General features: G+C 32.9%; 1 protein-coding gene across 2 annotated transcripts in view; it reads right to left on the minus strand.

Annotated features, from left to right (window-relative positions):
• The window catches only part of LOC149801474 (protein FAM227B-like), a 55,912-nt gene that overhangs the window by 16,489 nt on the left and 20,269 nt on the right, over positions 1–19,154 (minus strand). For both annotated transcript variants that reach the window (XM_089955623.1, XM_089955622.1), the window contains 4 exons: positions 16,356–16,505; positions 12,358–12,456; positions 9,669–9,773; positions 5,280–5,406 (listed from right to left, as the gene is read on the minus strand). In XM_089955623.1, coding sequence (XP_089811749.1) covers positions 5,280–5,406; positions 9,669–9,773; positions 12,358–12,456; positions 16,356–16,505 — 481 coding nt within the window. The remainder of the gene's footprint in view (positions 1–5,279; positions 5,407–9,668; positions 9,774–12,357; positions 12,457–16,355; positions 16,506–19,154) is intronic.

The following is a 19,154-nucleotide window of genomic DNA, read 5'->3' on the forward strand; positions in this document are numbered from 1 at the left end:
AGTAGCATGAAGTTTATGGGGAAATTTTAAGCTTTAATACTGTTTATACTTGCAGTGGCATTTACAAAGTATTGCCACAAACAACACTGACACCATCAAATATTGTCCAAGATAAGCATGACATTAAATATCTAAAATACTTAGACATAAATTCTGTGTTTCAAACAGGCCTGCAAGATAAACTCGTCACTAATGTATTTAATATTAAAGCAGATTTAATACCACTTTAGTTTTAGTTTTCATGCCATAATAATTGTCTTATCATTTTTCACCTGAGTAAATAGGACCAGAACTGTACCACCATTGCAACAATTGGTATTATAGAAACCTTTCAGAACAAGTCTAATGAGAACCAGAACTGTTTGACCAGTGCAACAGCCACTATTACAGAAACCTTTCAGAACCAGTCTACTGAGAACCAGAACTGTTCTACCAGTGCAACAATTGGTACTACAGAAACCATTCAGAACCAGTCTACTGAGAACCAGAACTGTTACACCAGTGCAACAATTGTTATGGTGGCGCTCACCAGATAATATGTACTTTTGAGAGAGTGACGTATGTAAGGTGAAGTAGTTCGCATTTAAAACATGCACAGTGGAGAGAATGTTTGCATACCTCTATGCTACATTAATGTAATGTGGATGATATTTCTTTTGGATATTGTACTTTTGGAAATTTTACATGATTTAAGCACACTGCTAACTAAAATGTCTGCTCCCTTGTGTTAAAAAATCAGTCTGAATTAGTCTAAAGTACACTATACATAGCAGCTATTAAAATAGGGAAAATGAATTTTGCCAGACTAGACAATACCAGCTTCTGAAAGTGCAATGAATGAATTACCAAATATATAAAATGTAAAAAAAGTTATCGGCTCTTTTTTATACAATTGACCTCTGAAGTTCAGGAAGTGAAAATGACCAAGTAGAGCTAGCACTTTTTTGAAAGGTGCACATTTGAAGTAAGGCCAAGCTGTATACTCTATAACCCATAGTACACCCATCAATCATACACCAAAATAAAGGGAATTAAAGGTTCTTTGCATTATACCTAAGATATACAAGGTCTTTTTTAAATAGCCAGTATAACCAGTGAGGAAAGCCGGGGACATTCTTTTTCTTTAAATTCCTAACCCTATGCAAAATGCGAAACTGTATAGCGCCACCTATTACAGAAACCATGCAGAACCAGTCTACTGAGAACCAGAATTGTTCCACCACTGCAACTACTGGAGTTACAGAAAATTTACAGAACCAGTCTACTGAGAACCAGAACTGTTCCACCAGTTATAGAAACCTTTCAGAACCAGTTAACTGAGAAACAGAACTGTTTCACCAGTACAACAACTGGTATGATGATGCATGCTGTATAATTTAATTAAGAATTGTTACACAATGGTCGACATGTGTACACAACATGAACAAGCTGTAAATTGATTGCCTTACTGTTGTAACTTGAAGGCTTTAAGGCCAAAGGTGGGATATTCTTTTGAGGTGTTATGAGTAATAAAGAGACCAAATATGCATAGCTGCCAACCCTCACGAATTTGGTGTGAATTTCACGACCTTTTCAGCGATTCACAGATTCATGCTGTAAGCCAAAAATTCATGAATTTTCCAATCCTCAATTATTTTAAATCTTTAATAAAATAACCGATTTCCCATTAAGCGCTAGTCGTGATATTTGCAGTTGCTGAAACGGTCCGGTACTGCTGGTCACGATATTAGTAGATCTACAGCCGATTAGTATAGTTGGCCCAGTAGCAAGCATTTTAGCCTATTTTAATCTATATGTATAAGAGTAGTTTTACAAATGCTTTTGAGAGAAACTGGGGCCTAATCGGAAATTTGCTCCGCGCATGCGTCAAAACACTGATTCGAGTTACCGTTCAGCATCGCATGTAAGATCTTGAAAATGTCTTCACCACCAAGAAAAAAGAAATTTATTACTCAAAAAGTGAAGTTTAATTTGGAATATATCAAAAATTGGCAGTGCATTCTGCCATTAAACACTGATATTCATTCATGCTTTTTGCACTCAGTGTGCCATCGCAGAGACAATGTGAGGAAGAATGTCGGTTGCAAAAAACACGTAGAAGTTGGGAAAATTAAGAATTCACAGATTTCAGCTCTGGAATATTTTAAACCATTGGCGGAAGACCTGCAGGCTACTAATGCTGAATCATTATTTGTGAGTTTTCTTGTCGAACACAATATACCTTTATCAGCTGGAGACCATGCTAAACATTTGTTCTGACAAATGTTCCCGGACTCGAAAATCGCTTCCAAATTTTCCTGTGGAAGAACCAAAAATGCTGCAGCTCCTGTGCATTCCTCACAGCAACAGTGACAGCGAAAGAGTATTTTCTTTAGTGAGGAAAAATAAGACAGACTTTAGGGCCTCCTTAGCTGCAGAAAATTTGTCAGCAATTTTAGTCCCCAAATCAACCGGAAGGCAAGAAGTTGGAACTGTTTAGAAAACAAATTTACGATCAAGCAGTTGAGGAAGTTCAAGTCTGCCACAGTATCATGTCTTGATAAATAAATATTTCTGCATATATGTAGTGTTTTACTTTTATTTTGCGAACTTGATATAGTGTAGTATTGACGGTCGGAGTGAATGGGGTGGTCAGAGTGGATGAAGTTATTGTCATGGTATTTTTCACGAATTCATGTCCAGATTCACCACTTTTTATCCCTATTTTCACTAATTGTTAGCCTGGAAGGTTGTCAGCTATGAATATGGTTCATGATCTTTTGTGAGTCTCTAATTAAAACAAAAGCTGACCTTTGGCAGAGGTGTGATAAAAAGCAAGACCAATCAAAATATGATTTGGGCAGAAACACTTGTGCAAGCATTTTATGCATCTTGTCTAACTGTTATTATGTTTGTCAAGGAATATTTGGTCAATTCATGTAAAAATGCTGAAATGTATGCTTTCTTCCAATGATAACAACCATTGGCAAAACAAATATACAGCAAGTTCAGCAATGCATGGAAATCAGAGTTTATGTTGGTGTGAAATAATATCACCAGACATAAGCAGACACAATGATATAGGTGAAATCTGGATCTGAAAACTACTGACCGCCAGTTAAGTACGAATCATAATAATCACAATGAATGTCATCAGTAGACACAAAGTAGAAAACTTGTGAAAACTAACAATGATTGTGGGTTTTATTTAAAAGTTCTTTCCAGCGAACAATGCGATATACAACTCTTTTTTCTTCATTTTAACTCACAATACCCTGAAACATATTAATTAATCGTAATAATATGATAACTCATATTAATTAATCATTATAATATAATGACTCATATTAATTAATCATTATGTGATGACTTGTTAATTAATCATGATATGATGACTCATTAATTAATCAATATAATATGATGACTCATTAATTAATATAATATGATGACTCATTAATTATAATAGTTATGTTAATTAATTGTTAAAATATGATTTCCATCTAAATCTGAGTGATGTTAAAAACTTGCTGTTTTATTTCAATATGAAGAGAATATATATTATGGCAAAAAATATGCATGCTTTGTTTTTAATTGTTCAAAATGTGTCAAACTTACATTGATAAGAACTTCTACTATGATTTAGAAGCCAATCTACTTATCAAAATATTAAAATCTACTGTCATGATGTAATGATTCTGTCACATGTATGGAATAATTGTGTTTGAAAGTATGACACTCACAAAATGTTGGCAAAGGTGCACCTAATCTGTATGTGAAAGTGACAAATTACTTAGCAAAGAACTCACCAATATATTGATTATAATATAGGGAATTCGCTATGGGCTTTGAAATGAATGGTGATCTTGTGAAATTGTAAGCACTTGAAATTTTTAATGGTACACCTACAGACACTATAGTCATTGATATATCAAGAAAAAAAAACAAAGTTTGACAATTATTTGAAAGAATTGTAAAAAATACTTTGAATTCAGATGGACCTTCTCAGCATATTTATTAATTTTTATTTTATTAATTTCTTTTATACATGCCACTGTCATAAAACAAGTGCATTAGATCCCAATTTTTAGTCATAATTATCCATAATAACTCTTCCAAAATAAACTGCAGTTATATGAAAGGATGCATGGGGACCAAACCCTCTCCAAATGCAATCCCTTTTATCCTAACATAATATTTTGCCATGTTCAATTTCATATTGAAAAACCTTATTTGCCCATTATGAATCTATGAGGAACAAGTTTAATTAAGTTTTATTTGCAGTTGAATTGATGTATCCTATGAAATGGTACAACTTATTTTTCAATATTCCTCTCTCTCTCTGTCTCTCTCTCTCTCTCCTGATGATTTCTAAAATTATAAGTCTAAATCCTTTACCCACATTTTACAGGGTTTATAATGCTTTAACTGCTTGTAATATACTTGAGAAAAAAATCAGAATTTAGTAGTCAGCCCAAATGGAAAGCCCTTCAGATTTTTTTTTATAGAAATCTGACACAATATAATTAATAGATTCCTATTTTCTGCACTGTTCTTCCATAAGAAATTGAATGGATGGGAAGCAATAGCATTTTCTCTCTTCTTGATCATAATTGAGTGATTTTTTAATGAGAAAAATCATTCATTTTTACTTGAAATCACAGTGAAATCAATATGCTTCTACTCTAGCACCTGGTTGGCTTGTTTCACAATAATGTCACAATAAACAGCAAGCCAAGTCTTAATCAAGGGAAGTAATGATGTCAGTACTTTGGACAATTTAACTCTTCATTAATTTTAATGGCAAATTTCGGGAATTCAGCTAGAGTTAACTTTGTTGAAGAAATGCTTGATGTTCTAAAGAATGCATAAAAAGTCTACACTTTAAAGATTTTCACAATAAATGAGATTTAAATAAATCAAAGAAGCAAAATAAAAAATTATTATGTTGTATATTGATGGTTTGATATCTGTACTGCTAATTAAATTGCCATTTCTTTATGAAAAAATGTATGAGACTTCTGCAATGAGTTCACAAGTCAGCTTGTATGAACTGAATGATTTACTCCAGGACTGTATACATTGCTTGTTGTTCTAAAACATGCACATATCTCAACAAACTTAGAATTAGTCAAAATAAATATATTTATTGCTGGATCTTGTAAAAGGTACAGGAGAGTGCTGGCATGAATACTATCAATCACTGAGTTTGGTAGAATTTACACCTGATTCAAGACCTGGAGCTTTTATCATATAATTCTTTCCTAAATGATCAAAATATATCCCTATTACAAGATATTTACCTGATATCCATTCACTGACATTGTTGACAACCTCCTGTCTGAAATTATCATCAAATTTTGCCCGAGATTCTGGAAATGCTTCATAAAAAGCAGCAAATACTGCTTGAGCAAGGCAGTCAGGATAGACCTATGTTATAAACAAAGGATTGCACATGACTGCTTATTAAATACAGGCAATCTCATATGAAATTAATGAAAAGAGCTTGATAATTTCTATCCTTTAAAAGCCTTGTTGAGCAATAGATTAAAATTATTCAATAAGTTTATTATATTTGAAATAACAACAAATGTATAGTTTATCACCTGACAAAGATCAAATACATTCTGACTACTCTGGTGGCCTAGTGGTTAGAGCATCCGCCCCAGATGTGGGAGGTTGCAGGTTTGAACCCCAGCTGAGTCATACCAAAGACATATAAAATCGTACTAACAGCTGCCTCGCTAGGTGCTCAGCATTAAGAGGATAGTGTTAGGACTGGTCGGCCTGGTGTCAGGATAACGTGACTGGGTGGGACATCATGCTACATGTCTGTGGCATGATGCCCCAGTGCTAGACATTACTATAAACTGCCCAACTGCACACATCTTAGCGATATGACTGAACATTTTAAAGCTATGTTTAAAATCCAAATCACACACACACTCAAATACATTCTTCTGCAAAATCCTTTGAATATTTCATTGACTAAAGCATGAAATTCCATTAGAGGCTTCTGATGCTGCATGCATGACATGATAGTATGATAATTCACTGGTGAACATATTTAAAAAATGGAATGCATTAGAGCAATATCAGATCAATGATATCAAGTTATACCATCTATGCACATTTGTAAGTCAAGTCCAACTGCAAACTGCTCAAATCCAGATCTGCCACTGCATACTGTGCTGGCAGATCTGGGTGTATGCCATTCTTTTAGGAGTAATAAGTAGAACAAACAACAAGGACTGTAAACTGCTGGTGCATTACATAATTGCTGGTTCTTTGCTGTTTGCAGTTGGACTAAACCTGTAAGCAAGAATATATGGAAATAAAATTGCCACATGAAGCAAGAAGTAAATTTCAATATTCAACAATTTTAAAAATGTCATAATTAATATCAACTTGAAATTCAATGTACCCATCATCACAGAAGAGCACAGACATCACATTTCTCAGTGGCACTGATAGTGACTCTGCTGTACATTATGTCACACTGAGGCCTAGGACACTGATGCATTGCTCTGAAGGCTAACCAACAGAAACATAGCTGTGCTACATTCAAAGAATCTTTTTTATTTCATGTTATAATTTCTGAGTGAAAACTCCTTGTCAATGTGACTATCTGTTCAGGAAATGTAGTGATAATGTGATTTTCCAAATGGCCACCACAGCAGGAAAATTGTATGTCAGATCAGTACCATTTCATTTAGGACCAACAAGACATAATAAGGATTGTTTAAGTAACATTATTTGAGTGAAAACCCCATATTATTATGTCCATCCATTCACGAGTAGTACAAGAATACAGTACAACCTTAATGGATGTAAAGTCAGCACCATTTCCAACTCGGACCAACTACATGCAGATATCATCAAAAGTCTTTGTGTTAAAAAAACATGTTAATCTGATGATCCATTCAGGAAATAACAAGATACTGTATCTCTGATCGGCATTATTTTCATTTAGGGCCACCTAGACAACAAGATACTGTATGTCTGATTGGCATTATTTTCATTTACTGTATCTCTGATCGGCATTATTTTCATTTAGGGCCACCTAGATAACAAGATACTGTATGTCTGATTGGCATTATTTTCATTTACTGTATGTCTGATCGGCATTATTTTCATTTAGGGCCACATAGATAACAAGATACTGTATGTCTGATTGGCATTATTTTCATTTACTGTATCTCTGATCGGCATTATTTTCATTTAGGGCCACCTAGATAACAAGATACTGTATGTCTGATCGGCATTATTTTCATTTAGGGCCACCTAGATAACAAGATACTGTATGTCTGATTGGCATTATTTTCATTTACTGTATGTCTGATTGGCATTATTTTCATTTACTGTATGTCTGATCGGCATTATTTTCATTTAGGGCCACATAGATAACAAGATACTGTATGTCTGATTGGCATTATTTTCATTTAGGACCATCTAGATAACAAGATACTGTATGTCTGATCGGCTTATTTTCATGTAAGACCACCTAGATAACAAGATACTGTATGTCTGATCGGCATCATTTTCATGGAGGACCACCTAGATAACAAGATACTGTATGTCTGATTGGCATCATTTTCATTTAGGACCACCTAGATTTTATAAGAAGTCTTCTGACAAAAACAACATGTTGATATGACTTTCAGGTTAGAAAAAGTAGCAATTACATGATATTCACAATTAAAACAAAACAGACTTCATATTTAGTCATTTGGTGAGGACCACATGCCAATATGACCCTCAACTGATCCAATGACTGCCATGGTGGCCATACTGGATGTCTGGGGCAAATTTTGGATGTTCAAAATGTTTACCTTCAACCAATCATACTGTGCACTCAGTCTCATAAACGTATGTGTTAGAATTCAGGCTTTAAAGTGGTGAACAATGTAAAAATGATTCTGCTACATTTTCATTACAGATACAAGCCCTCAAAACAAAAGGCTTTACTTAATTCTTCTTGTAAGGATAATAAAATGGTAACTTTTTTCTTGAATATCTAGCTTTATTATATGACTTTATTTTGTTGTGTTTTGATTGGTTAAACTGCTAGAAGCTGTCTCTGATGTAACATTTTATTGCCCTCTCATGCATATGATATGGAAATATAAGATTCCACAAGCTCATCTGACATCTTTGCACGTCTTTGACATCACACTGCCAATGGTGTATTAGTTCAATGAATGCTTGAGTCACAAACTACCTACAGCTAAAAAGAAGTTACTGTTTTGACTATGTTAATCATGCTCGATTATGCATCATGCAAGACTTGTGTGTCATGGAATATGTTTTGTGTGTATTTCCATCTGTTTGTCTGTCAGTCTGTATTTTACATTGCAAAATCATACAAAATATATTATAATTTATGAGCTCACTGTTGCATTTTAAAACACAGTCAGATGACTCGTCATTCAGATTGGACTCTGGGTGGCAGGATTACATACTCGGTTCAATGTGGACATGAGTTATTATAATGAAATTTTTCAAACATCTACTTACAGTTATCAAAACCAATGAAATTTTCCAATTTTCTAATGAAGTGATATGATGCTAAAACATTCTGTTTCATATTATGATAACAGAGATGTGGAAAGTTGACCCATTTTTTAATTATTTATCTTATTTCATCATTGCCTTTCATTTGCAGTCCACTGTGTTAATGCTGTAACATCATCTACGCCAATCCTAAAAATGCTCATTAAAACTTGTAAATTTCATGATGATTTAAGAATTCCATAAACTAGCCACCATTTTCAGTGATAAAACAAGCAATACACTGAAATTTCATTTACCAATTTTGATTGCAATTTGTTCATGTTAAGCAAATTCAAGCCTGATGTTTGCCTTTTTTATATATAAAAAATGTGAACCACATTTCCCTCTGCATTATAAGCCTGATCTGAGTCATCCATGTGCCCTGAAAACAAGGGACTGGTGTATTTTTATATTCTATTTTCATTTATATGACTCCAATAATTCAACTTTCAGAGCATCTTATATGATGAGCTAGACGTCTAAATTTTTATGAATTTTGGCAAAACTGTAAATATAATGAAACCATTAGTAAATTTTGATTCAGGCTGACTCTTATCAACGATAAAGACACCTTGGTTTAAGGCCTCAGTGTGTGTCACAATTTTGGGGTTGATAAACCCTTGAATGAAACATATCACAAGTCAATAATAGTGTATCATCACCCAAAGATAGGTTGTTTCCCTGAAGCTTTAGTGATAATTATATATTGTCATACCTAAATTTATTCAAGAATTTTTCAAACTGATCTGGTTCAAGTAATACAAACAATGTTCTGAAATGTGACACTCCACTCATCACCCAAAAGCAAAACAACTGTCACCAGCTGGGATAACCCATTTGGTATCTTCAAAAGGGAGACAACCATAGCCTGTAACCTGATAGTTAATACTATTACTCTGGGTGACAGTACACTTATAGGTTCAGAAGGGGAGACAAATGATGTCAAAGTATCACATGTATTGCTTTCTTAGGAGAACACACAGAATTGTAACCCACTGAGGGCTTGTTTCCCCTTGATTTTTCCAAACCTTCTGGGTGTCATATTGGGATGGTCATTTCCAAAGGGCTATATTAGTGAACTTCAAGACTCATTTATAATATCAATTTAAAACTGTCTGCATTCTAAAAGCTGTACTTACAGACAGAAATTTGTCTTTCACATCTCTGTTGATGCTTGTGAAGAGAGCCACAAAGCTATCTGCAATTCTGTCATACAACAAGTGTTTATCTTCATCATTTTGTTTCTAAAACAGATACAGATACATATAATACAGAGACATACATACTGACAGTCATACCCAGAAACAGGTCATTTTACTACTGAAATGCAAAACATACTATAAAACTGGATGCAAAATGAATGAAACTGAAATAGGGAATGAATGCATTTTGAGGAAAATGGACACTGCCAATGCAAGGTGCAGAATGATAAATAGTAAACAAAATCAAAAAGCATGAATGCATTTATGAACTGATATGAAAATTATTTTTTTGGATGCCTCTAACTTTCCATTCAAAAGCCCTTTTGCATGATGATCCAGGATAAGATGCTTTATACTGACAGACAACTTTTCACTTCTTACAAGGGATGACATTATTTACATTGATGTAGACCTAATAAAAAACAATAACCACTGGCATGTTAACATCAACAGTGACTGCACCTGCATAATCTTAGCTAAACTTAATTTTAAAAAGTACAAACTTTGTGGACAACTACTATCCAATTCCATTTGTATACTTACTACAGTTGTGGTTTTTTTTATCATAAATTCAGTTCTACATTTTATGCATTTGTTATTTCAACAAATCACACTTTTAATAACATATGAAAGATGTATCTCTTTCCTTTTACCACTTAAAAAACAGAAAATCCCATTTTGGAAAATATTAATTTTCACATTCTTTATTGAAATATCATTCACATTTTGTTAAATTCTTTTTAGTTATCATCTGCATCCAACATTTTATTTATCTGTGAACTCCATTTTATTAAAAATGCATTAATTGTTTTAGATCTATCCATACTGCATTTCACTTGCATTCAATGTACATGTACATTTTACTGGATTTTAATCCATATTTCATTTGCATTCAATGTACATTTCACTTGCATTCAACTGGAATTTCATTGGCTTTCATTCTGCTTTTCAGTTGCATTCAATGTACATTTCACATGCGTTCAATGTACATTTCACATGCATTCAATGTACATTTTACAGGCATTCAATGTACATTTCACATGCATTCAATGTACATTTCACATGCATTCAATGTACATTTCAGAAGCATTAAACCTGCATTTCACATGCATTCAATGTACATTTCACATGTATTCAATCTGCATTTCACTTGCATTCAATGTACATTTCATCTGCATTCAATCTACATTTTATGCATTTGTTATTTCAACAAATCACACTTTTAATAACATATGAAAGATGTATCTCTTTCCTTTTACCACTTAAAAAACAGAAAATCCCATTTTGGAAAATATTAATTTTCACATTCTTTATTGAAATATCATTCACATTTTGTTAAATTCTTTTTAGTTATCATCTGCATCCAACATTTTATTTATCTGTGAACTCCATTTTATTAAAAATGCATTGTTTTAGATCTATCCATACTGCATTTCACTTGCATTCAATGTACATGTACATTTTACTGGATTTTAATCCATATTTCATTTGCATTCAATGTACATTTCACTTGCATTCAACTGGAATTTCATTGGCTTTCATTCTGCTTTTCAGTTGCATTCAATGTACATTTCACATGCGTTCAATGTACATTTCACATGCATTCAATGTACATTTCACATGCATTCAATGTACATTTCAGAAGCATTAAACCTGCATTTCACATGCATTCAATGTACATTTCACATGTATTCAATCTGCATTTCACTTGCATTCAATGTACATTTCATCTGCATTCAATCTGCATTTCACTTGCATTCAATGTACATTTCACATGCATTCAATCTGCATTTCACCTAAATTCAATGTACATTCCATATGTATTGAATGTACATTTCACATGCATTTAATCTGCATTTCACCTGAATTCAATGTACATTTCACATGCATTCAATCTGCATTTCACTTGCATTTAATCTGCATTTCACTTGCATTCAATGTACATTTCACATGCATTTAATCTGCATTTCACCTGAATTCAATGTACATTTCACATGCATTCAATCTGCATTTCACTTGCATTTAATCTGCATTTCACTTGCATTCAATGTACATTTCACAAGCATTCAATGTTTATTTCACATGCATTCAATCTGAATTTCATTTGCATTCAATGTACATTTCACATGCATTCAATCTGAATTTCATTTGCATTCAATGTACATTTCACATGCATTCAGTATGCATTTCACTTGCATTTAATGTACATTACTCTTGCATTCAATCTTCATTTCTCTTGTATTCAATCTGCATTTCACTTGCATTCAATGTACATTTCACATGCATTCAATCTGCATTTCACTTGCATTTAATATACATTTCACATGCATTCAATCTGCATTTCAAATGCATTCAATGTACATTTTACATGCATTCAAGCTGCACTTCATTTGTATTAAATCTGCATTTCTCTTGCATTCAATCTGAATTTCATTTGCATTTAATGTACATTTCTCTTGCATTCAAGCTGCATTATATTCTTTGTTTCACTGGTAAACTTACCAGTTTCAGGACAAGTCCATTTATATATTAAGGCAAATCTATATTTGGAGCTCCAATAAATTACAATAATAGAAGAGTCAATTAAGAAACCTTCACAACAAAAAGAGATAACATAATTCCTTACATCAAATTTTGCAAGGAAAAACCACCAGAAGGAGTCCTGCATTACAGCCACTGAGGCTTCTGACAAAAACAGCTTCTTCCAAAACTTCTTAAAGCCAGGCTGAAGAAAAAAACATGAAAATAAATTATCTGGTATATACAATAAAACCTGTCTTAGAAGCCACCCTTTTTGACAATAGGTTGTGGCCTCTCAAGACGGGTGAGCTCTCATAAGAGGTATTGACAGAAAGGCCAGTTTCCATGATCAAAATTAAAATAGGAAAAACACCTACAATGACTGTGTATGTATTTTATTCATTACTCATAGCCCATGTTAAAGTATTACATGCATTCATCCTAAAACAAATGTATTATGGCAACAAAGATATACACTTATCATAAAATATTAACATTTGTTTTTGGGTATGTCCATGACCACTTCCCTTCAAGATATTATGATTATTCATAATGGAGAGTTACATTACTTCACTTCTATATTGGTGGTTAGTGACAGTTACTTTAGTAGGGGTGAAATGATACGCCTATGCCATATATCGATATGATTCACAATACACAACCTGTGATACAATACATATCAATACACATATGAACTTGACGGTCTTTATATCTTTAAAAGGTAGATGGTGCCCCTTGATGTATGTTGGCATAATGATTGTATATCCAGTATGCAGATTACAGAAAGAGATATAGTTATCATTTATTTATATGCAATTCTCATTAATGTCAAGAAAACAAAATTACTTTCAAACAGACTGCCTATTGGTTGTCAGTGAGTTTAATTCACTGTGTAAGGCCACTTAATGTTGGCTCCACTAGGCTCTTTGTTTTGCACTGCATGCATGTTCTGAAAACATCTCATTACCAATGTCATGTCTCATTTAAACCTGGATGACATGATAATGATTTCTTCAAAACAAGAAATAAAACGATTTTCTCATGCAAAGTAAATCTCAACTAGAAAAAATCTGGGCATGGGAATGAAGATGAATACAAACAAAATCACATTATACTGCTGCAGATGCAAAAGACTGCTGTATTTTTTAGGTTAGTGAAGAAGGAAAACTATTGACAGCACCCAGTCCTATTCCATAATTTTTTAGATTTTACACAAGGTGATAAAACTGAGCGGTTTAAAATCTGCCTCCTGACTGATTCTGCACTTATTTTCTTTATTCCATCAGCACCTTCATAAACATCTTGGCATAAAAAGATAAATTCCAAAAGATAAATTCGAAATTTGTTCTCCAGGTATGATTTAAGAAGAGATGCTGCCAGGATTTTATGTAAAGTGGGACTTCACCCTTTGACAATGAAAGAAGGGGGGAGTAGAAAAGAAGAATGGGGAGGAGGAAACTAACATAGTTCAATATTTACCAAACACTTCAATATCTGTGTATCTTTCTAACTGCTCCACCTTTTTAGAGCTCTACTGAAATCAAAATCTTTTAAAAGATGTCACCTCTAGTTGCATCAGTATCAAACTGTTAATTATTTCTGAACATAGTATGTTCCTTATCTGGGTATGAATATTTTTGTGCTTCTTTCTGAAGGGGCATATGCATAGCTAGCTTTCTCAGCATGAAGATGTTTGGCTGTTATTTACAATTTTCCAAAGCTTACAGATATTATCTTTTGGATACATCTGCTCCAAAATAGGTTTTTCACTAACATAAACTTACTTTCTTAAATCAACTGAATCTGAATACAATCCAATGAAAAGACTTTGAATACGTTATCGACAAAACTTCTTAAGTATGATATATGGAAAACAAATCCCAGCTTTGAGATTCTGGCGTATTTGAAAATGGTAAGAAAGATAGTTTTGTATTTGCATATTTTATTTTAAAATGTTTGCCAGAAACGTTATATGAAGAATTTTTCAAGTCTATATCAGGATATCCACTGATCACTCTAACAGATATATGTAGGTCTCACTACACTAATTAAGTTCCTTAAATATTTTTAATGAAAGCCAGTGCATATGTTCATATGTACCAAGACAATCTGACATATGTTGCAATTTTTATAATAGTGGCATTTTAATGGGCGGAGCTAACAGTTCACTGAAGTCAGGCTTAGATTTAACTGACTTAGGTTTCATTATCTTGAGATTACGTTTGAACTTTATGATAGAGAAAGAGGAAACAATTATGACATGAATGGACTGCCTTTTGATCAAATATCAGCATTGGTATGTTTGGACATCAAATTATAATCAACTGGTCAGAACTGGAGCATATCATTATGACAGCTTGTGAAGCCGGTTGTCAATGGAAGTGGACCAAGTTAATTGTTTTATTGGCAAGTTGCTTCATTTAGCAGGATGTTTAAAATTTTGGAATCCTTTATGATTTCACTGGATTCATTTCTGATCAAATATCTGCATTTGCTTGATTTTGCTTTAAATTATAATCAGACAAAAAGGGAATATATGGCTTCCTGCTAAGCCAGTTTTCGGCATGGGATTGTGTTTTATTGATGATTTATTTGCTTAAATCAGCAAAACGTTTAAATCTCAAACATTTAAATTAATGGATCATTCAGAATAAAATTTAATGGACATAACACATAGTGCATAAATATGAACTTTAAAATCACAATGGCACAAAGAAGTATATTTTCTTTTCTGTCTCTGTCTCAGAAATGACCTGGTGGTGATGAATTTTCTGACCCTGAGACTGTCAGTCTGAAAATTTAAGGATGAGTGGAAAAGTGAACTGACAATTCTGTGATGTACATCATTGATATCTACATAATATATAACCTTCATAGCTGTATGCGTATATTTTTGCTTAAAAAATTATTTGAGCAATTGATAATAGAATATGTTCTAAGGTTGAAAATATAATAAAGTATAAAATAATCATGTCTGTTTCATATACAAAATATACACACAGTAACATAAATCAGAAATAGAAATACTTTTACAAAAATGAGATTGCATATTTCTAACAAAATACTGAACTGGTATTTCTCATTATTCAGAGCAAGACAATAAAACTTAAACATTATTTGTTTCCACCAATAACAAGGAATCAGAGCTATGGGCTCATGACTGTCCAAAAGAATTGACTCTTGAGATTTTCATTTTGACTCCTGAGATTTTGGGGTCAAGGGTCAACTGACTTAAAATAACCACTGATATTAGTTTGTTTTGTGTACCATGACAAAACACTAATTGTACTGCTGATAAAAATAATGGATGATGACTTGTTTGTTGGCCGACTTGTATACATAAGTCTAGATAGTAGTTGCTGAGCAGGATACATTGCTCTTGAATGGTACATAAATTTGAATCAGAATAACAAATATGAAGCTTTTATCAATTTGCTAAAAAGTACACATAAAACTATTGATAGGTTTATAGGAATATATTCAGCTGGTTTGGAGTTTGCTCCAGAAATGAGAGATTGATTGATGGACAGACTAAAGGACAAAAATATTTTAAGACATTAAACAAAGAATTCCAACCAGTAATTTCATGGAGACATTTTGGAGTTTTGCTCCTGAAACAAAAATGTTAATAATGTCTAGATGAAAATTTGAATAGCAAAAGACACATCTGCACCATTTATCTACTTCATCTATCAAATTTAATAGCACTTTAATGTGTTGAAGGGTATGTCCAAGAAAAAAAAGTGTAGATAATGGATGGAAAGATGAATGGATAGATCATTGGCCAAAAATATTCTAAAATATTGACTCTCTAGAATTGTAAATAGCAAAACGACAAATAAGGACCACTATTACAATATATATACCAAACATCATATAGATATCCAGAAGAGTTTTCTTCTATTTATGTTCCAGAAATATGTGTACCTGATGAATGTATATATTATCAGATTGAACCCATGTTTATATCACCTGTCAATGTCATGAAGTGAGGAATAATAAATTATTAATTTATTAAATTAGTATTATTTTTCAATTTAATAAATTATTCTATATTACTTATTCATTCAAAAAGTATAAATTATTAATTTATTAAATACTCACATTGAAATCTTGTGCCTTTGTGACTCTGTGAAGTATAGGTGGTGCTTCTAGCTGACATGGAAGTTCAATTAGCTCTCCATGGCGAAATCCAGGAAAGGTACAATAATCTATACTCTTCTTCTTGGTCTCATTCAAGGACTCAACAAAATCCTGCAAGAAGTAAGTACTGTCACTTAGAATATCTAAACATAATGCAGTTTGTGCAGATTTAGAAAAAGAAAATTACTGGAAACATTAATTTTTCATGAGCCCAATTATAAACTTCATGCATAATATTTTTCACATCATAATTTTACAAAGAGAATATTTGTTAGATTTGTAAGGTCTGATAAAAATTATGCTTTTGACCAGTTCATGTGTTACCGTGAACAGTTAAAAATATATGTAACTAATGGAAGAAAATTTACCATATATTCTCTCTTATATGATGAGTAGAATCACAAACAGCACTGACCCAGATCTGCTCTCACATAATGCACTGTGAGATAAGGTTCTTTGGAGTTTGAAGTGATTAGCAGAATAGACAACACAGATCCTAATCTGCAGGTGCAATATGATAACAGCATATCAGAATTTGTGTTGTTTTGACTTTACTTATAAGTGAGTATATATGGTAATCTGCTTCACTTATTTAGAAAATGTGATGAATGAGAAAGATACATGACCATATGTACTCACTTATAAATCAAGTCAAAGTGCAAATAAAAAAGATCAAGTTTTGTCATAGCAAAAAGCACCTGCAGATCAGCGTCAATATTGTTTGTTGTACTGATTACTCCTAACAGACTGCACAGACCCAGATCTTACAGTGCATGATGCATCAGCAGATTTGGGTCTGTGCAGTTTGCAGCTGGACATGGCTTATAATCGAGTATATACAGTGGTAAAAATGGAGAGTTGGAAAAAACAAGTTTCTTCACAGAGCTGTGTCTATCTTGGAAGTGGAAAGATATATCTTAATCATAGTTAACTAGAAATATGCCATTGCCACTAACTTAATATGAAAGAAACAAACATCTTAGTAAGTTAAATAATAATTCCAAATTTATCCTTAATTTTAACACTGCCATTATGTCAGAAAATAAACAATCAAAAGTCTTTATTTCTTCACTGGAAGGGATTATTTACTTTGTATTTATTGTCATATTTGGTCACATTTAATAACAATATAATAAAGAAAAAAGATATTTAAAGAGCTGTAATTGTCACAAAATTAATTTAAATGTAAATTCTGGAAATATGTGTTTGATCTTTTTAACTCAAATAATGAGGAAAATACTGAGGCTGAGAATTTCAGCATCTGACATTAAGGATCTGAGTGAACTTCAAAAAGGGCAAAAATCTATACACTAACATTATGGATTGAGTTAGTATAAAAGAAAGCTTAAAAAAATAAATTTGCATTTCAATAATAATATTAATGACACTGCACATGCATCACTGTGAGCTTCAGAAAATCTTACACTTACCTGTAGGAGACTGCTGCAAAATCATTTTCTAAACCAAGGGACATTTTTATAAAATGGAAAATGTCTGCCAACACAAACATGTTACAAGATTGTAACCTGCATAATTAGACATATTTGATACAATAGTGTAACCTACCTAGACATATTTGATACAAGAATTTAACCTGCCACAATATATCTATCTGATGCAAGACTGTAAACTGCCTAGACAGATATGATACAATAACCTACCCAGACATATTTGTTACAAGTTTGTAACTTCCTTATACAAATTCAATACAAGATTGTTGTTGTTTTTGTGGGGTTTAATGCCATTCTTCAGCACAAGATAGGCTATGCATGGTGGCCAGTATTAATGGTGGAGGAAGAACCTGGGAAAACCCCAGGAAGAACAACCAACCCACGAGAAGCTACTGGCAAGCTTTCTCACATACCCACATTGGCCAAATCCTAATACAAGACTGTAACATGCCTAGACATATCTAATATGATTGTAACCTGCAAAAGATTGAAACCTACCTAGACATATTTTATACAATAATTTAACCTGCCTAGACATATCTGATACAAGATTGTAACCTGCCAGACATACATGATACAATAACCTGCCCAGACATATTTGATACAAGACTGTAACTTCCTTAGATATATTTGATACAAGACTGTAAACTGTCTAGACATATCTGATATATGATTATAACCTGCACAAAACTGAAACCTGCCTAGACATATTTGATACAATATTTTAACCTAGCCCTAGACATATTTGATACATTATTTTAATCTGCCACAACATATCTGATCCAAGACTGTAATCTGCCAAGACAGATATGATACAAAACCTGTCCAGACATATTTGATATGTAACTTCCTTAGACATATTTGATACAAGATTGTAACCTGCCTAGCCATATATAATACAAGATTGTAAATTGCCTAGACATATATAGTACAAGATTGTAACCTGCCTACACATATACAGTGCAAGATTGTAAATTGCCTAGACAATTTATAGTGCAAGATTGTATTAACCTGCCTAGACATATATAGCACTAGATTGTAACCTGCCTAGACATATATAGTACAAGATTGTAACCTGCCTAGACATATATAGTACAAGACTGTAACCTGCCTACACATATTTAATACAAGATTGTAACCTGGCAAGACATATATAGTACATGATTGTAACCTGCCTAGACATATATAGTACACGATTGTAACCTGCCCAGACATTTATAGTACAAGACTGTAACTTGCATTTAGTGATGCTCTACAGTCTCAAATTGTAAGACATAAAGTCTTCACTTTCATGCCTATTGTAACTATG

Source organism: Sinohyriopsis cumingii, chromosome 4 (genome assembly GCF_028554795.1).
Source record: "Sinohyriopsis cumingii isolate HCF-2022 chromosome 4, ASM2855479v2, whole genome shotgun sequence".
In the NCBI taxonomy this organism is placed as follows: domain Eukaryota; kingdom Metazoa; phylum Mollusca; class Bivalvia; order Unionida; family Unionidae; genus Sinohyriopsis; species Sinohyriopsis cumingii.